This window comes from Rhinatrema bivittatum, chromosome 6 (assembly GCF_901001135.1).
Source record: "Rhinatrema bivittatum chromosome 6, aRhiBiv1.1, whole genome shotgun sequence".
NCBI lineage: Eukaryota > Metazoa > Chordata > Amphibia > Gymnophiona > Rhinatrematidae > Rhinatrema > Rhinatrema bivittatum.
In genome coordinates, this window is record NC_042620.1 from 293,815,240 (window position 1) to 293,836,384 (window position 21,145).

Sequence of the window (21,145 nt, forward strand, 5' to 3'; positions counted from 1 at the left end):
CCCTACGACTAATTTCATTCTGTATGCAGAGTGTGTGGCTGATGTAGTTAGAGTACTGGTAGACAATGTTGTAACAGTAGCAGGAAATTAAGTGCTTAGCTAATCTAGAGTGGTGTATGGTAAGGGTGTAAAATATTATGGGGATTAATCATGTAACAGCAAGTATGCTATATTTTGCAGTGGGTGCTTGGGCCTTGAGCTTGAAGGATAAAAATGGGGAAAGAGCTTGCCTGATTTGGCTATGGCAATTCTAACTTGCTTAGAATGGCCCAGGCTTGGACCAGATCTGGCAGGTTGGGCCTGGTTGACACATGGTATGGCCATAAGCTGTAGCTGAAGGGGGGGAGGCCCATTTAAAACTAATCGGAGAAAATTCTTTTTCACTCAATGCACAATTAAGCTCTCGAATTTGTTGCCAGAGGATGTGGATAGTGCAGTTAATGTAGCTGGGTTTATAAAAGGTTTGGATAAGTTCTTGGAGAAGTCCATTATCTGCTATTAATCAAACTGACTTAGGGAATGGCCTCTGCTATTACTGGCATCAGTAGCATGGGATCTTCTTGGTGTTTGGGTACTTGCCAGGTTCTTATGGCCTGGATTGGCCACTGTTGGAAACAGGATGCTGGGCTTGATGGACCCTTGGACTGACCCAGTATGGCATGTTCTTATGGGATGCACGAATAAATTGAGCTTGCATGCGCTGAGTGGATTTTAAAAGCCACCCACATATGTGGGTATCTGCTGCAGCGTGCACATCTCTCAAATTTTCAGAAAGGGGCAGGACCTAGGTTGAGTTGGATCTGGGCATGTCGGGGCCTGGCCAAGAGCTGGGTGCATAAATACGTTTGGCCCTGAAGCATGCTGAGCTCCCCCTATGGAGGAGATGTAAGTTATAAAATAAAGAAATATAGGCAGATCTGCGGGAATTTAAGGGTCGGGGGAGAGTGAAGGCTATTAAACTAGGGGGGTTTGGACAACCTGCTCTTTAACTGGGTGAACTGGGGATGAAATGGTTTGGCTGTCAATGGCGTCGGTGCGCGCCACTTTTAAAATCCCCCGACTTACACGGCACATGCCTGCTTAACATTTGGCGCACGTGTGCACACAGCCAGACTATTTTATAACATGCGCACATTTGTGCACATAGGGGTAGATTTTATAAATCTACGTGCGTGCGTACTTTTGTTCGCTCACCAGGGCAAACAAAAGTACGCTGGATTTTATAAGATACATGCGTAGCTGCGCATATCTTATAAAATCCGGGGTCGGCGCACGCAAGGGGGTGCACATTTGTGCAACTTGCGCGCGCCGAGCCCTGCGCGCGTTGCCCATTCCCTCTGAGGCCGCTCCGAAATTGGAGCAGCCTCAGAGGGAACTTTCCTTCCGCCTCCCCCCACCTTCCCCCCACCTTCCCCTCCCTAACCCACCCCCCGGCCCTATCTAACCCCCCCCCCCACCTCTGTCGCGAAAGTTACGCCTGCTCGAGGCAGGCGTAACATTGCGCGCGCCGGGCCGGCTGCCGCGCGCCATGTTCCGGTCCGGGGGCTGGTCCGGAGGCCGCGGCCATGCCCCCGGAACGCCCCCAGGCCAAAGCCACACCCGCGGTGCGGCCCCCGGATGACGTGCCGGCTGCGTCACGCCCCCCGATGATGTGCGTATCACGACACGCCCCCCCCCCCCCCCAGGAAAGCCCCGGGACTTACGCGCGTCCCGGGGCTTTGCACGCGCCGGAAGCCTATGCAAGATAGGCTCAGCATGCGCGGGGGGGGGGGGGGTTTAAGGGTTACGCGCATAACTTATGCGCGTAACCCTTTTAAAATCTGGCTCAAAGTTTATAAAATGGTCATGTCCCAGGTGCGTGCTGACACCTGTGCGCAAATGTGCACCTGTGTGCTGGTTTGAAAGTTGCCGGCCCTCTATTTATGGCAGGTTTCTAGCTGTGCATGGTCCGGAGCTTGGCACTCCTGAATGGCACCTAACCCCATGCAAGAAAAGTGGGGGCAGGAGATACAGGATACAGACTTCAAGAACACAGGTTAGATTTACCCTGTTAGGTTGACTAATAAAGTTGAAACTACTTATCTAACATTTACCTAGATTTATCATTTTGCAATAAATTTTGCATGAATAGCACCTGCGATTAAAAAAAAGGGGTCATGGTTAGGGTAATTTTTTAGTAAGAGAGAGAAAGCAAACCTCTTTATAAATCTCATATAAGTAAACTATATCACTGTAGGAGAGGCAAATAGTAAATCGGGGTGAGGTTTTGGTGGTGGCCTAGATTTTGGGGGGCGCTTTTACATGCACAGTCAGAGGTACGAACAGCACAGTACACATCAGTGATGATTTGATGTGTTTTGGAGTGAGGAAAGTTACACAAAGATGAGATTTGTACATTTTACTCTCAGCCGAGCTTGACAGCAGTTAGGTAGAGAGTGCATCAAACTAGACCACCACCTAAACCTCACCCCGAGTTACTGGTTGCCCCTCCTACAGGGGTATAAATAGTTGACTCATATGTGTGTCAACGCAGAGGTGCTCTCTCTATCTTTCCTGGAAACAGGATTTGTGATTTTTAGTGCAAATCTCCTTTCAGGCATATCACACAACATAACGCCAGGAAAATGGTGTGGTTATTTCCTGCGTTAAAATGTGTGTAATGCTAAGCGCCCCGCATTTTAATTTACTCTGCCCTAACTCTACCCAAACTCCTCCCAATTGGGAAAAATTGTAAAATTTGCATACGCATCTTGCGATGCGTTATTTATCATGGGCGCTAGGGCCCTAACACGGTTTGATAAATGACCCTGTCTATTTGTTGTGTGGTTTGTTTTATAGGGTAATTAGGGGTGACAAAATGGGGTGCCATTGGGCCATGGCCATTACTACAAATACTTAAATATGCATCCTGTACATTCGTAAAAATAGCCCATATTGTCAATGATATGTTGTGCAGCTTTTCTATGAGATTAACTGTGTTTCTTCTAAGTACATTCTCAATCTATATTTTCATTTTAGTATTTTATAAAATTCCACATTTGATTACTTACCAGAAAGTAAACAATGAAATTATATAGTTCGAAAACCCTAACAAGAGCCTTAGGCTAACTAATTTTCATTTTACTTACACGTGCATGAGGAACTCGTAATCTTGGTAATTTTTGGAGAAGTAGGTTTCGATCAGCCTTTCTGTGCCTGTGAGAGCTTCATGTCCACAGCCGCAGAACAGTGCTACCCCTGAGAAACACAGTACAGTAGCTACCACGGAGGCAAAGGGTACTCCGGACACACATCTTGTACAACAGTCCAGCCAGCCTAGAAAAAGAAAAAAGAAACATTACAGAGAATTCCAACCAGTCTAGGAAGATTAATCCATAATCAAAGGCATTCAGGCTCCAGACAAACCAATCACATATGGACAACTTTAACAGTGCTAGACAGAAAGACTGTAAATATCACACATATACAGGACCTTTCAATGGGCCTGAATATACTAGCATAGACTCCTCCCTCTATCACATACAACTTCAACCACCTGAGATGCTATCCAGAGGGATAGGGGTGTAAGGCTGCAGTAGCCAAAATGACCCAGAGGGAGAGCGAAGTGTGCACTCTCCTTCTGTCCTTCCTTCCAGAGCTTCATTCCTACAGGTCTCACAGCATGTCAGGTCCTGACGGCAAGACAAACAGAGAGAACCAGCAGCACTTGCTTTCAAATCATTTTATACCTATAATGTGTACAAACATAAAACATTCCTTGACCCGCTTTGTGTCTACATCTTCGGCAGGACCCTGGGCTGGTAACTTTCAGCTCTGAACTGTTCCTATGATTTAGAGCAGGGATGAATCAACTTTTTGAGCCTCTGCCTTCTTTACATCCATGCAACTGGTCTGAGCCCCACTAAGTTGGGCTACATCATGTGGGAATGTTTATGTACTGTAGATAGATAGATACACACACACACACACACACACACACACACACACACACATTATTATTATTATTATTTAAAATTTTTATATACCGACATTCATCCAGGATATCATATCGGTTCACATTGTAACATAAACTGGCGCTAGGCATGGCGCTTTACATTGAACGATTAAAACATGCGAACAAGGTATTAAAAGGGGGTGGGAGATAACATGGGAAAGTTTGCATTAAATTATATTATAGCAACGTTTGCAAATATATACATATGTACAATGGAAAATAAAGACTAAGAAGTGCAGGCAGGCTAGTGAGGGAGAAAGGGGAGGAGGAGAGAGGAGAGCTGAGAAGGAGGGAGGAGCGGGGGAAAGAGGTAGGAGGGGGAAAGAGGGAGGGGAGAGAGGGACAGTGAAGGGGAAAGTAGAGGGGAGAGTGGAAGGTGGATATAATGGATAGGAAGAGTGAAAAATTAGGTGTATGCTTTAGCAAAGAGCCAGGTCTTAAGCTTCCGCTTGAAAGATTTGAGGCATTCCTCTTGCCGTAAGTCAACTGGCATTGTATTCCAGAGGGTCGGCCCGGCTATAGATAATGCACGGGCTCTCGTGGAAGTAAGTTTGTAGAGTTTAGGAGAAGGGATAGGCATGGTTGCAAGGTGTGCACATAGGGTATCTTGAATTCCTGGCTTGGTTCAAATTCTTTTGCCAATCAATCAGGCACCCACACTTCTAATCAGTGACAGCCTCCCATTTTCCTCTTCAAATTGCAGAGCGGCGCAAACACGGGCACAGGGAGGCATCACCCCACATCCAGACAGACACAAATAGAAACATATACCTCACACCCAGACAGAAAGACAGAGACCTCACATACACATACACACAAAGACATGGAGGCACCAAACCCAAACATAAACACCCCATGTCCAGACCCAGAGAGAAACAGACGCACCACACCCAGAGAGAGAGAGAAATACAGGCAGACGGATCAGAGAGACCAGATAAACAAGACACCCAGACAGACAGGCCACAGACAAATGGTAAGAGGTGGACTATTTTTCAAAAAACCCAGGTGCCAGCCAAAAGGTTTAGTAGTTGGGAAAAACTCCATCCCCCCTGTCCAACATTTTTATTCTATTTTTACTGTTTTCACTAATTGTTCCTATTCTCACTTTATTTTTCTATTTTTTCTTAGTTTGGTCATCTTTTTTACTTTGTCATGTATTGTTTCACTTAAACTTTTGTTTTTCTTATTTTAACATTTTGCCTTTATTAAGAACATAAGAGATTGCCATGCTGGGTCAGACCAAGTGTCCATCAAGCCCAGCATCCTGTTTCCAACAGAGGCCAAACCAGGCCACAAGAACCTTTTCTAACCCCCTTTCCCTATCTCATCCTTCTCTCACCTCCACCTCCTCCCTCTCTTTGGCTTCTCTGCTTATTCCCATCCCCACCTCTTTTCTCCCAGACAAGTTGCAGCTGCAATCCTTTTCACTGGTAGGGACCTGCCGACAGTATAAAAACACAGAAACAAAGAAATGATGGCAGAAAAGGACCAAATGGTCCATCCAGTCTGCCCAGTAAGCTTATGGTATTATTTGCTGCGCCTTTTAGGTTACCCCATGCTTATCAGTTTCCCACACGGTAAAAGACAGGGCCCTTGTTGGTTGCTGTTTGAATCCAATTCCCTGTTATGACTTGCCATTGAAGCAGGAAGCAATGTCTGAGTTGCATCAACAGTATCAAGGCTTATCATTTAAGGGTAGTAACTGCTGCATTAGCAAGTTACTCCCATACTTGTTTCCCCAGTCCGTAATAGTCAGGGCCCTCGGTTGCTGTATGAATCCAAGTCCCCTTTTCCCCCCTGCATTGAAGCAGAGAGCAATGATGGAGTTGCATCAACAGTATCAAGGCTTATTGATTAAAGGGTAGTAATCGCTGCACCAGCAAGTTACTCCATGCGCTCTTTTCTTCATTTCCATCCTTTAGCCTTTAGGGATCCACAATATTTATCCCATGCCCTTTTGAATTCTTTCCCTGCTTTGGTTTTTACCACCTCCACTGGAAGGGCATTCCAGGCATCCATCACCCTCTCCTTAAAGAAATATTTTCTGATGTTGGTTCTGAGATGTCTTCCAAGGAGTTTCATATCTTTCAGCCTCTCATAATAGGTTTTCTGACACTGACCCCACACCATTTCAGTAGCCCTTCTATGGACTGCCTCCATCCTGTCTTTGTCCCTTTTGAGATAAGAGCTCCAGAACTGAACACAATACTTCAAGTGAGGCCTCACCATGCACCTGTACAAGGACATTATCAACTCTTTTTTGTTACTGGTTACTCCTCTCTCTATGCTGCCCAGCATTCTTCTGACTTTAGCTATCACCTTGTTACATTGCTTTGCCATCTTCAGATCACCAGAGACTTTCACCCCAAGATTCCGCTCTTGGTCCATGCACATTCTTTCACCCCCTTCACATACGACTCTTTGGGATTACCGCATTCCAGATGCATGACTCTGCACTTCTTGGCATTGAATCCCAGCTGCCAAATCTTTGACCACTCTTCAAGCTTTCGTAAATCACTTTTTATTCTCTCTGCTCCTTCAGGCATGTCCACTCTGTTGCAGGTCTTGGTATCATCCACAAATAGACAAACTTTACCTTCAATCTCTCTGCAATGCCGCTCACAAAGATATTAAAAAGAACCGGTCCCAATACCGATCACTGTGGCACTCCACTTAACACGGCTCTCTCTTCAGAGTATTTATTTATTTATTTATTTATTTAAAGACATTTATTACCCACCCTTACTACGGTCAGAGCAGGGAACAATATGAACATACACAATCGAAAGACTAAAAAGGGAATAACATTATTCTTCATAACAGTACTTAGATCATCTGAAAGGGGGGTGGGGGAGAATAAAATTCACAGGAAGGGGAGTTCATTCTATCAAGGAGGTTGAGTTCTGCCCTCACTTCTGGCCCCTAAGTGGCACCTTCTGAGAGTGGATATGTTGGGGTTAGTAGGTTCCACTTACCATTACATGCTGTCTCCTATCAGTCAACCAGTTTCCTCTACCCATATCAAGTATGTATATCCACTTTTCCTATCAAATTTCTCCATTCAACCCTCTCCAAGTTACTTGCACCCTGTTCCATGTACTGCGTTTAAGTTCCATGTAAACCAATATGATATGTTCCTACAAATACCGGTAAATAAAAGCTTTAAAATAAATAAATAAATAATCCATGTCACCACCTTGGTGCTCACTCCAAAGCTTCTCATTTTGTTCTCAAGCCTCCTATGTGGGACGGAATCAAAAGCTTTGCTGAAATCCAAGCAGATGACATTGAGTGCTCTTCCTTGATCCAATTCTCAAGTCACCCAATCAAAAATCAATCAGATTGGTCTGACAGGACCTTCCTCTCGTGAATCCATGCTGCCTCGGGTCCAGCAATTTACTGGATTGTAGATAGTTCAGTTACCTATCTTTCAGCAGTGTCTCCATTAATTTTCCCACCACTGAGGTGAGGCTAACTGGCCTGTGGTTTCCAGCTTCCTTTCTGCTACTACTCTTATGCAGTGGGACCACAACCTCTCTTCTCCAATCTCGTGGCACCACTCCCGTTTCCAGGGATCTATTGAACAGGACCCACCAGGACATCTCTGAGTTCCCGTAGTATCCTGGGATGTACCTCATCCGGCCCCCATGAACTTGTCCACTTTCTGTTTTCCTATCTCTTCTCATACATACTCTTCTGTAAAAGGAGTTGTGTCTAGCCCATTCCCTTCTATGGTCTTGTCAACCAGCAACGGTCCTTCTCCAGGGTCTTCTTTAGTCAACACCGAACGTATTTGTTTAATATTTCTGCATCTCCTCCGGAGCTGGGGGCCTGAGGATGGCAGCTTTGCCTGGGTTGTGGCATACCACAGCAGCTCCTCCCATATCTGGGCCCACCACAGTGAAAGTGGCTCTTCTCCCAGGCCCGCTGAAAAAGATGCGGGGTAAGCAGTGGCATGCTTATGACATCACTATTCTCCTTCCCTCATGAGGTTGCAATGCCTCTGTGGTTCTGAGCCTGGACAGCATAGCCATATTGTTTCTTCCTCTATCAGCTAGCAGGTATGCCCCCTTTCAGGTTCAATCAAGCAGGCCCCCCCCCCCCCCATTTAAGCACCCCTGTTTTAGAGAGTGAGATTTCTCTCTGGAAGATGAGAGAGTAGAAAAGCTATAGCTGCTCTTTCATGGACATGTCTCCTTCCTTTTCTTCTTGCTGCTAGAGTCTTTTATTTATTTATTAACATCTGATATTTGCCTTCTTACCACAAATGGTCTCAAAGTAGATTACAGCAAGATTAATGGAGAAGGTGGCATCAAACAACTGCATCACTTCACCTGTTAAGTCTCCCCTTTCTGATTTAACACCTCTACAACCCTTTTCTTTGTTCTGGGAGAAAAGATAGCCACCGTTTGAGACGGGCATGGAAAAGGCTCTCTCCAAGCGCAATCTTAAAATTTTTATTACCTCTAGCAGAATGCCTCACACCAAGCGCAAAGCGAAGGTAAGGGAGATTTCTACCTCCTCTCCCTTGCCGGAGTCTTCTCAGCCAAGGATTGAGTCCTTTTTTGCGATGCCATCGGAGCCAGTGCCCGTGGAGAGAGCCGCTGTGGATGCCGACATGGAGCGGGTGTCTGCGCTACTGGCCGAAGCGATATCCTTTTGTCCTGGTGCACTGAGAAGTCCCTCTCTACCCCAATCTATGAACATTTCAACAGCCATTGTGGGCCCCAGAGAGGAGGAGAAAAGAAAATTGATGTTTGAAACCCCTGCTGAAGGCACCAGAACAGATATACCAGGTAATGTTGGGTTTCTATCGTCGGTGAGACCTACTCCCTATATTACAACCAGGGACTCTCTTATTTTGGAAGGAGCTAACAATTTGAGGACGAGAGGTATGAGCCAGGCAGGAGCGGGTGAAGTGGAGCCGAGAATCGCCACGGTTGCCTTATTCCCCTGGTAAAGCCAGCGGTGATCACCATGGATTCCTTATGGTCTGCCTTAAAGTCATTGGAAACTGCAATTTCAAATTTGACTAAAATTACCCTTGATTCAAATCAACGTTTCCTTAATATTGAAAATACAATTTCCTTACAAAATACAAAGTTGGAGCAATTGGAATCTCGGGTAGATACAGTGGAATCCCTTCAGCATAAATTTGTTCGATTGGATATTGTGAATGCAAAGAAATTGGAAAATATTGAAAATTCTTTGAAATTGATTTCATCATATGGGATGTTTAAAACCTATCTTATTCATATTTTAAAAATCTCATCTAAAGTGTTACCAGTGATTTCTAAGATATATTATCTTCCTTTTAAGGAAGATATTCCAAGTATCAGCCAGTAGATGTCTCATTAAACCTGACAGAAGTATTGGAGTCATCAATAGATACTGCAATAACAAAAAGAGCGACGCTTTTAGTATCTTTTGCTCTTCCAACTGATCATGATATGGTATTGCGTTTGTTTATACGTAACTGTTTATTACAGTTTCACGGCGAAAAAATATGGATGTATCCAGATTTATCCAGAGCTTCTCAAGAGAGGAAGAAGACATTTCTTATTATGCGACCACAGGTATTAACCAGAGGGGGCAAGTTCCTTTTGAAATATCCTTGTAAGTGTAATCTTAAATACATCTTTTTTGAACCATCACAACTTCGTGCGTTGCTGGACGCACATACCCAAGAGGCTTCTGTATTGGGTTCGGAAGACGGATAATGTATCTCTGATGGATCTCAAACTTTTCAATTGATATAAAACTTATTTATTTATTTATTTATTTATTAACTTTTATTTACCGACATTCGTGCAGCACATCATGCCGGTTTACAAAAAACTCAGGTGGGTGATACAATAAAAACAATGTACATAGAAAATAAAAGTAGAAAACCATTACAATGTAACCTTAGAGCAAATTACTATTTCTTATAACCTTAGAACAAAATACTATTTCTTACAAAAAACACATTAAAACCGCACATTATCAAAAAGAGATAAAGTAAGTAGAGGGGGGATGTTGTCTCTTCTGGGGATCCTTAGGTGGTGGTGGGGGGGGGGGGAAGCGGGGGAGGAAAAAGGAAAGGGAGAATGTTCGAGTTGAGGGGGCTGGGGAGGAATTAAGTATGGTTTGTGTCGGGATATGCTTGTCGGAATAGCCATGTTTTGACTCCTTTCTTGAACGTTTGCAGGGATGTCTCTTGGCGTAGGAGGGTGGGTAGGGAGTTCCAGAGGGTGGGGCCAGCGACGGAGAAGGCTCTCTCTCTGGTGTGGGTAGAATGTGCTGCCTTTAGAGAAGGGGTGTGCAGGGTACCTGCATGGGTTGTTCTTGTGGGTCGGTCGGAGGACCGGTAACGAGGCATTTCGTCGAGCCAGGTGTGGTTATGTTTGTGTAGGGAATTGTGAAGTAGAGTGAGGGTTTTGTATTGTGAGCGGAAGGAGATGGGTAACCAATGTAGGTCTTTTAGTATGGGGGTGATGTGGTCCCTTTTTTGAGTGCCTGTTATGATTCTAGCCATGGAATTTTGTAGAATTTGGAGGGGTTTGATGGTGGTGGCGGGGAGTCCTAGTAATAGGGAATTGCAATAGTCTAGTTTTGTGAGCATTGTGGTCTGTATGACTGTGCGGAAATCGTGTGTGTGGAGGAGGGGTTTGAGTTTTTTTATGATGTTAAGTTTGTAGAAACACCCCTTTATTAGATTTTTGATGTGGGGTTTGAAACTTAGGTGTTGGTCAATGTAGACGCCTAGATCTCTTACAACCTGGGTCTGAGGGGTGGCTGTGGTTGTATTTTGTGGAGTGTTCTGTCGCATGGGGAGAGTGAAGCGTTCAGGCTGCTTAGAGATGATGAGTAATTCTGTTTTTGACGAGTTTAGAGCAAGATGGAGTTCGGTTAGCGAGGCGCTTATGGTGGCGAGGCAAGATTCCCAGCGTTGCAGAGGTTCTTTTATGGAATCCTGAAACGGGATGAGAATCTGCACGTCATCTGCATACAGGAAGAAATTCAGGCCTAGTTTGGAGAGGAGGTGGCATAGGGGTATGAGATAAATATTGAGTAGGGTGGAGGATAGGGATGATCCTTGGGGTACGCCTTGCGTGATAGGAATGTGAGAGGATTCGTGCTTGTCGATTTTTACTAGATACTCTCTGTGTGTGAGGTAGGAGGAGAGCCATGAGAGGGCTGTGTCAGCGATACCTATTTCTGTTAGGCGGGTTATTAGTATCTGATGGTTGACGGTATCGTAGGCAGCTGAGATGTCTAGTAGGGCAAGAAGGTAAGAGTTTCCGTGGTCCATACCTTTAAGTATGGTGTCTGTCATGGCTAGCAGTAAGGTTTCGGTGTTTCGGTTTTTGCGGAAACCGAATTGTTGGGTGTGGAAGATGTTGTGGTCTTCTAAAAACTCCGTTAGTTGTTTGTTAATAACCCTCTCTAGGACTTTGGATAGGAATGGGAGATTGGAAATTGGACGGTAATTGGCAGGGTCTTTGGGGTCGAGGGTGGGTTTCTTTAGGAGGGGCTTGACTATGGCCAGTTTGAGTGGGTCTGGGACACTGCCTGCAGTAATAGAGCAGTTGATAAAGTCCTTAATGTGTTTGGTGATGGCGGGAGTGATGGAGAGGAGGGTTTTTGAGGGAATGGTGTCTGAAGAGTGTGTGGATGGTTTCATCTTTTTTAGTATAGCTTCCACTTCTATGTTGGTGGTAAGGTCAAATGTTTTAAGGGTGATCTTTTTGTCATTGGGAATGGGGGGAAGGGGGGTGGTGTTGTCTGGGAAGCGGAGTAGGATATTGTCGATTTTATTCTTGAAGTATAGGGCTAGTTCTTCACATTTTTTGTTAGAGCTGGTATCATTGAGTGTTGGTGCGTTGGGATTGGTGAGTTCTGAGACGTATGTGAATAGGGCGTTTGCATTAAATTGGTAGTCGTGAATCTTTGCCGCGTGGAAATCACGTTTGGCTTGAGTAATTGCATGGCGGTATGCGTGTAAAGAGTTGTTATAGGTGGCTTTAAGTGCAGCTGACGGTTGTTTGCGCCAGGCGCGTTCTTTGGCTCTTAGTTCTTGTTTCAAGGTTTTTAACTTGGTGGAGAACCAACTTTGTTTTTCTTTTCCTTCATAACCCTTAGTTACAACTTCTCTCCCCAAATTACTTAAAATTATCAGATAAAGAATGTAATGCTTATTGCTAATTTCATTTGATTTTTTTCTGTGTTATCTGTATTTGTACAACAGGTGTTTCTTGTAAACATTTGAAAATGCTTTAAAATAAAAAAAATCTTTTTTTTGCTGTAAGTCTCTTAAGTACACATTTGTTCCCCTTCTTCTGGAAGTCTTCAAATCAAGGATGTAGTGTGGGGGTGGGAAGGGAGGAAGAAGGGGTCATCAAGCCTGGTTTTATGTGCAGGCATTAGGAAGCATTGCACCATCAATTTCCTTACTGTGTTCCTTCTTGCTGTACTTAATCTGACAGAATAAGGTTATTCAAGGCTAGGGTTGCCACCAGGTGATATTTGGCTGGCTTGGTTGGTTTTCTTAAAGAAAGGCCGGTGACCTGCAGACCAGGAAACCCAGCTAATGTAAGTGCTGGTCTTCTGCTGACTACTGGCCTCCAGACTGGCCAGATGTTCCTGGTCCCTCTCTCTCCTGCCTGGCAGATCTATAATTTACAATTGCAAACTGCTTTGGGTCAATTATCTACTTTATGCTAGCTTTTTATTTAAATATAATGTAAATTCACTCTAAGAAGTACACCAAAAGATCTACCACATCATTATGTTATTAAATCTTTTACCTTCATAGATAGCATTTTAAACAGTGCTTCAGAGGAGCCAGCTGTCTAGAACAGACACGATCAAGTGATCAAAAGTAATATTGAAGGTATTTCTTCTTTAGAAAAACAGCATGAGTCTCTTGGGAAATGTGGTTGGGCTTTGATTAAAGGTCAGGAATTTATACAACGTAGATTGGAGGCACTTGAGAATAATTCCAGGAACTTAAATTTGAGAATATTTAATTTTCCTAAATCCTTAAGTTTCTCTCCAATTGATTTGTTAAGGATTGGAAAGGAATACGAAGAGTGAGGTTATCAAATTTGCGGATGATACAAAATTATTCAGAGTAGTTAAATCACAAGCGGACTGTGATACATTACAGGAGGACCTTGCAAGACTGGAAGATTGTGCAAGTGCAAGGTGTTGTATATAGGGAAAAATAACCCTTGCTGTAGTTACACGATGTTAGGTTCCATATTAGGACTACCACCCAGGAAAAAGATCTAGGCATCATGGAGGATAATACTTTAAAATCGTCGGCGCAGTGTGCTGCAGCAGTCAAAAAAGCAAACAGAATGTTAGGAATTATTAGGAAGGGAATGGTTAATAGAACGGAAAATGTCATAATGCCTCTATATCGCTCCAAGGTGAGACCGCACCTTGAATACCGTGTACAATTCTGGTCGCCGCATCTCAAAAAAGATATAGTTGCGATGGAGAAGGTACAGAGAAGGGCAACCAAAATGATAAAGGGGATGGAACAGCTCCCCTATGAGGAAAGGCTGAATAGGTTAGGGCTGTTCAGCTTGGAGAAGAGACGACTGAGGGGGGATATGATAGAGGTCTTTAAGATCATGAGAGGTCTTGAACGAGTAGATGTGACTTGGTTATTTACACTTTCGAATAATAGGACTAGGGGGCATTCCATGAAGTTAGCAAGTAACACATTTAAGACTAATCGGTGAAAATTCTTTTTCACTCAACACACAATAAAGCTCTGGAATTTGTTGCCAGAGGATGTGGTTAGTGCAGTTAGCGTAGCTGGGTTCAAAAAAGGTTTGGCTAAGTTCTTGAAGGAGAAGTTCCTTAATGGCTATTAATCAATTTTACTTAGGGAATAGTCACTGCTATTAATTGCATCAGTAGCATGGGATCTTCTTAGTGTTTAGGTAATTGCCAGGTTCTTGTGGCCTGGTTTTGGCTTCTGTTAGAAACAGGATGCGGGGCTTGATGGACCCTTGGTCTGACCCAGCATGGCAATTTCTTATGTTCTTATGTTCTTAAATTCTATGTTGAGGTTATTAAAGTTCCTCGAGATTCTGTCCCTCCTATTACTAAGGCTCTTATCTACCCTTTAGACAGGGTGACAATGTTAGTGGTCACTACATGCTAATATATTAGAACATCTAACTGCTCTGTTGCAGGAATCTTAGAATGAAATACAGGGTACTGCTACTTTGAAGAGAAGAACATAAGAAATTGCAATGCTGGGTCAGACCAAGGGTCCATCAAGCCCAGCATCTCGTTTCCAACAACTGATGCAATTAATAGCAGAGACCATTCCCTAAGTAAACTTGATTAATAGCCGTTAATGGACTTCTCCTCCAAGAACTTATCCAAACCTTTTTTGAACCCAGCTACACTAACTGCACTAACCACATCCTCTGGCAACAAATTCCAGAGCTTTATTGTGCGTTGAGTGAAAAAGAATTTTCTCCGATTAGTCTTAAATGTGCTACTTGCTAACTTCATGTAATGCCCCCTAGTCCTATTATTCTAAAGTGTAAATAACTGAGTCACATCTACTCGTTCAAGACCTCTCATGATCTTAAAAACCTCTATCATATCCCCCCTCAGCCGTCTCTTCTCCAAGCTGAACAGCCCTAACCTCTTCAGCCTTTCCTCATAGGGGAGCTGTTCCATCCCCTTTATCATTTTGGGTGCCGTTCTCTGTACCTTCTCCATCGCAGCTATATCTTCTTTGAGATGCAGTGACCAGAATTTTACACAGTATTCAAGGTGCGGTCTCACCATGGAGCGATATAGAGGCATTATGACATTTTCCGTTTTATTAACCATTCCCTTCCTAATAATTCCTAACATTCTGTTTGATTTTTTGACTGCTGCAGCGCACTGAGCAGACGATTTTAAAGTATAATCCACTATGATGTCTAGATCTTTTTCCTGGGTGGTAGCTCCTAATATGAAACCTAACATCATGTACCTACAGCAAGGGTTATTTTTCCCTATATGCAACACCTTGCACTTGTCCACATTAAATTTCATCTGCCATTTGGATGCCCAATCTTCCAGCCTTGCAAGGTCCTCCTGTAATGTATGACAGTCCGCTTGTGATTCAACTACTCTGAATAATTTTGTATCATCTGCAAATTTGATAACCTCACTCGTTGTATTCCTTTCCAGATCATTTATATATATATTGAAAAGCACCGGTCCAAGTAGAGATCCCTGAGGCACTCCACTGTTTTACCCTTTTCCACTGAGAAAATTGACCATTTAATCCTAATTTCTGTTTCCTGTCTTTTAATCAGTTTGTAATCCACGAAAGGACATCGCCTCCTATCCCATGACTTTTTAGTTTTTGTAGAAGCCTCTCATGAGGGACTTTGTCAAACACCTTCTGAAAGTCCAAATACACTATATCTACCGGTTCACCTGTATCCACATGTTTATTAACCCCGTCAAAAAAATGAAGCAGATTTGTTAGGCAAGACTTCCCTTGGTTAAATCCATGTTGATTGTGTTCCATTAAACCATGTCTTTCTATATGCTCTACGATTTTGATCTTGAGAATAGTTTCACTTTCCACTATTTTTCCCAGCACTGAAAGACTCACTGGTCTATAGTTACCCAGATCGCCCCTGGAGCCTTTTTTAAATATTGGGGTTACATTGGCCACCCTCCAGTCTTCAGGTACAATGGATGATTTTAATGATAGGTTACAAATTTTAACTAATAGATCAGAAATTTCATTTTTTAGTTCCTTCAGTACCTTAGAATGCATGCCATCCAGTCCAGGTGATTTGCTACTCTTTAGTTTGTCAATCTGGCCTACTGCATCATCCAGGTTCACAGTGATTTCATTCAGTTAAGAACATAAGAACATAAGAAAATGCCATACTGGGTCAGACCAAGGGTCCATCAAGCCCAGCATCCTGTTTCCAACAGTGGCCAATCCAGGCCATAAGAACCTGGCAAGTACCCAAAACCTAAGCCTATTCGATGTTACCATTGCTAAGGGCAGTGGCTATTCTCTAAGTGAACTTAATAGCAGGTAATGGACTTCTCCTCCAAGAACTTATCCAATCCTTTTTTAAACACAGCTATACTAACTGCACTAACCACATCCTCTGGCAACAAATTCCAGAGTTTAATTGTGCGTTGAGTAAAAAAGAACTTTCTCCGATTAGTTTTAAATGTGCCCCATGCTAACTTCATGGAGTGCCCCCTAGTCTTTCTATTATCCGAAAGAGTAAATAACCGATTCACATCTACCCGTTCCAGACCTCTCATAATTTTAAACATCTCTATCATATCCCCCCTCAGTCGTCTCTTCTCCAAGCTGAAAAGTCCTAACCTGTTTAGTCTTTCCTCATTGGGGAGCTGTTCCATTCCCCTTATTTTGGTAGCCCTTCTCTGTACCTTCTCCATTGCAATCAGTGGCGTAGCCAGAATTGATTTTTTGGGTGGGCACAAGGTTAACATAGGTGGGCACAAGGCATGCAGGTCTACTAGTTGTTTTCTTACTGATAAATAATGCCATATACTGCACCCTAGAATGGCTTTCTAAGTAGTTTGCAACAGCCATTATGTGTCATGTATGAAACTTTAAAATAATTTACTTCAATTATTTCAAGTATAGAAAACAATCAAATCCAATCATATAATAAAACAAAAATTAATGTATTCTTTCATGAACCATCTTTGCAGAAACCCAGAAATCTTCATAAATACAATAAAATATAATTAATCATCAGAACAGGTGCAGCGCAAAGCTGCGGCAATTCACATTACAAGTAACATGAAAAAAAAATTCAAATTCTGGTGTAATCTCAGCAAAAAATAACCCTCCACTGCTATTTTGTGAAGTAACAAACTCTTGCAAAGAAAGAGGCATCTGGAACCTTGCCAAACAATCACAGCACTGACTCTCAGGATTCAAACAGCAACCTTATGAAAAAGCAGCAATGCAAATACTACACCAGGCCCTAGAACATTAATACATCACCTACGGGAATAACAGAACAGGCTGGACTACTACTACAGAGAAACTATATGCTAGAAATACTCATTTCTGTCACAAACAGGCAAAACTGAGACCGACCCTTACCTAATATAGAAATAAGAGACTATAAATTAGAAACAGAAACATGTAGATAAAGCCAAAATAGAAAGCCTGAGAAACTAAAATGTCTGAACAGTGGAATACTTAAGAAAGAGCAAAATACAAAAATATAAGAATGCACATTCCCAAAGATGACATATTTAAATTGCTAACATCTCTCTCTCTCTCTCTCTCTCTATATATATATATTTTTTTTTTTACCTTTGTTGTCTGATCTTTGTATTTTTCTAATCAGTTGGTCCTGGTCTCTCTTTCCCATTTTTTCCCTTGTCGCTCATTTCCTAATTCCTCTTCAGTGTCTTTTCTACTACTGTCTTCTTCCCTTCCACACACACACACACATATATACATAAATGCTTTCTCTCACAGACTCCCTCACACACTCAGGCTCTAACTCTCATATGCTCTCCCCCCCCCCCCCCCCCCCCAGCTCACATTCTCTGCAGACACACATACAAGCTCTCACTTTCTCACCCCTCCCCAGGCTTATATTCTTATGCACACACAGACGCACATCCAGGCACCCATTCTCATCCACACACACAAACCCATTCTCCCATTCTCACCCACACATACACACATTTAAGGTCCCATTCTCACCCACACATACACACTTTCAAGCAACCATTCTTACCCACATATTCAAGCTTCCATTCTCACCCCCACACACAAACCCAGGCTCCCATTCTCACCCATATATATACACATTCAAGCTTCCATTCTCACCCACATATTCAAGCTTCCATTCTCACCCACATATTCAAGCTTCCATTCTCACCCACACACACACAAACCCAGGCTCCCATTCTCACCCATATATACACACATTCAAGCTTCCATCCTCACCCATATATACACACATTCAAGCTTCCAACCTCACCCACATATTCAAGCTTCCAACCTCACCCACATATTCAAGCTTCCATTATCACCCACACACATTCAAGACTCCATTCTCACTCCCATACACACCCAGGGTCCGATTTTCACCCACACACACACAAGGCTCCCATTCTCATCCTCACATACACATTCAAGCCTGTGCACAGTTTCCGCTTCCTCCCCCCAGAGCAGGAAGATCAGCTGGCCTCCTGCTATCTTTGGGCCGTATGGCCGACCGATCTTCCTGTTTGGGGGGGGGAGGAGAGCGGAAGCGCCGTGCACAGTTTCCGCTTCCTCCCCCCAGAGCAGGAAGATCAGCTGGCCTCTCCTGCAGCCACTGGCCTCCTGCTATCTTCGAGCCATACGGCCGACCGATCTTCCTGCTGGGGGGGGAAGCGGAAGCTGTGCGCGGCGCTTCCGCTCCCCCCCCCTCCCCCCGCAAACAGGAAGATCGGTCGGCCATATGGTTGTAGGACCGCTTCCCCACGTGTGCCGTGATGGCGCGCCAAGCATGGGTTCTCCTCTTCACTGTCGCGGGGATGGGATCCCGCGACAGCCTTGCAGTTCCGGTGTCAGTTGGGTGGGCCTGGGTCTAAATTGGGTGGGCAGCTGCCCACCCAGGCCCACCCGTGGCTACGCCACTGATTGTAATTATATCTTTTTTCATCTGACTCATCACCCCTGAAAACCATCTCCAGAACTGGTGTTTCCCCAACATCCTCATTGGTAAACACGGAAGCAAAGAATTCATTTAGTCTTTCTGCAAAGGACTCTTCTTCCCTTAGAGCCCCTTTAACCCCTCGGTCATCTAATGATCCAACCGACTCCCTCACAGGTTTCTTGCTTCGGATATATTTAAAAAAGTTTTTATTATGAGTTTTTGCCTCTATGGCCAACTTCATTTCAAATTCTCTCTTCGCCTGTCTTATCAATGTTTTACACTTAACTTGACAATGCTTATGTTTTATCCTATTTTCTTCAGATGGATCCTTCTTTCAATTTTTGAAGGATGTTTTTTTTGGCTAAAATATCCTCTTTAACCTCATCTTTTAACCATGATGGTAATCGTTTTGCCTTCTTTCCACCTTTCTTAATGCATGGAATACATATGGACTGTGCCTCTAGGATTGTATTTTTAAACAATGTCCATGCCTGTTGAACACTTTTAACCTTTGCAGTTGCACCTTTCAGTTTTTTCTATTTTCCTCATTTTATCAAAGTTTCCCTTTTGAAAGTTTAGTGTTAGAGCTGCAGATTTACTTGTTGTCCCTTTCCCGTTATTAGTTTAAATTTGATCATGTTATGATCACAGTTGCCAAGTGGCCCCATCAGCATTACCTCTCTCACCAAATCCTGTGTTCCACTAAGAATTAAATCTAAACAAGCTCCCTCTCTTATTGGTTCCTGGAGCATGATCATATATGGACTATGAAAATGTTTTTTTGTTCTGATAATAAGAGTTTCTTAGACCAACAACTGGCTTTAATTCCTGATGTCACCATGGCAACCTTACTGTGACCGAAGGCCTTTTTGGCTAAACAGCAACTTGTGTTTGACATTGGTGCATCATTTCTTTTACAATTTGCCTGTAAGAGTATTTTGAAAATAGGTGTTAATAAATATATTTTATTGGATCCTGACCATTTGGAAGAGTTTCTTCGAAATTGTGAAAGACCCTCACCTGTTCTCCCTTAATGTAGTATTTCCATTTTGTTAAATGATAGTGAGTTATACTACTAATTGCACTGCTGTTTCTTTTTACTTTTCTCCTTTCAAGTGAAAAGGTCCCCAATATGTGGTCTTGAGTGAATAAAAATTTTCTATTCAACTATCAGTTATTACCTTATATGTATATTACTTTCTCTTTTGTTATCCGATGTATTCTGAATGTGTATTTGACCTGTAAAAATTTGAAAAATTCTGAAAATAAAGAGTTAAAGAAAAAACCAAAAGTAGTCAATGTACCTGTAGGTAAAGAACCAATTAAGGGGGTCATTTATCAAAATGCGCTAAGGCGTTTTTGCATGCGTTAAGGGCTTATCACATGCAAAAAGCCCCATTAATGCGTGCGATAGGCCCTTACCGCACGCGAAAACATCTTTAATGCATGCGATAGCACCATATCGTATGGTGCGATGCAAATTTGAAAAAGAGGAGGGGTTAGGGCGGGGAGTGGGCTGGGTTTGCCAGTCAGCAAAATGCTAATTTTAACTACACCTTTTTGAAAGGCGTTAAGCCGTGTGATAGCTTGCGTTACCAGGCGGTAAGGAGAGAGAGAGAGAGACAGGGGGCCACTTGGCGATAATGATCATAACATGATCAAATTTGACTTAATGACTGAAAGAGGGGCAATAAGTGAATCTATAACTCTAGCACTTTGATAAAGTGAGCAAGATAGAAAAACACTGAAATGTGCAGCTACAAAGGTTAAGAGCGTACAATGGACAAGGACATTGTTTAAAAATACCATAATAAAATGCCATACTGGGTCAGACCAAGGGTCCATCAAGTCCAGCATCCTGTTTCCAACAGTGGCCAATCCAGGCCATAAGAACCTGGCAAGTACCCAAAAACTAAGTCTATTCCATGTTACCATTGCTAATGGAGGTGGCTATTCTCTAAGTGAACTTAATAGCAGGTAATAGACTTCTCCTCCAAGAACTTATCCAATCCTTTTTTAAACACAGCTATACTAACTGCACTAACCACATCCTCTGGCAACAAATTCCAGAGTTTAATTGTGCGTTGAGTAAAAAAGAACTTTCTCCGATTAGTTTTAAATGTGCCCCATGCTAACTTCATGGAGTGCCCCCTTGTCTTTCTATTATCCGAAAGAGTAAATAACCGATTCACATCTACCCGTTCCAGACCTCTCATAGTTTTAAACATCTCTATCATATCCCCCCTCAGTCGTCTCTTCTCCAAGCTGAAAAGTCCTAACCTCTTTAGTCTTTCCTCATAGGGGAGCTGTTCCATTCCCCTTATCATTTTGGTAGCCCTTCTCTGTACCTTCTCCATCGCAATTATATCTTTTTTGAGATGCGACGACCAGAATTGTACACAGTATTCAAGGTGCGGTCTCACCATTGAGCGATACAGAGGCATTATGACATTTTCCAGTTTATTCACCATTC

The 21,145-nt window shown here is 43.1% G+C and overlaps 1 protein-coding gene across 1 annotated transcript in view; it reads right to left on the reverse strand.

Annotated features, from left to right (window-relative positions):
* Positions 1 to 21,145, reverse strand: part of PLP1 (proteolipid protein 1) — a 48,511-nt gene that overhangs the window by 10,227 nt on the left and 17,139 nt on the right. The window contains exon 2 of the mRNA XM_029607368.1: positions 3,129 to 3,315. Within this exon, the coding sequence (XP_029463228.1) occupies positions 3,129 to 3,315 (187 nt within the window). The remainder of the gene's footprint in view (positions 1 to 3,128; positions 3,316 to 21,145) is intronic.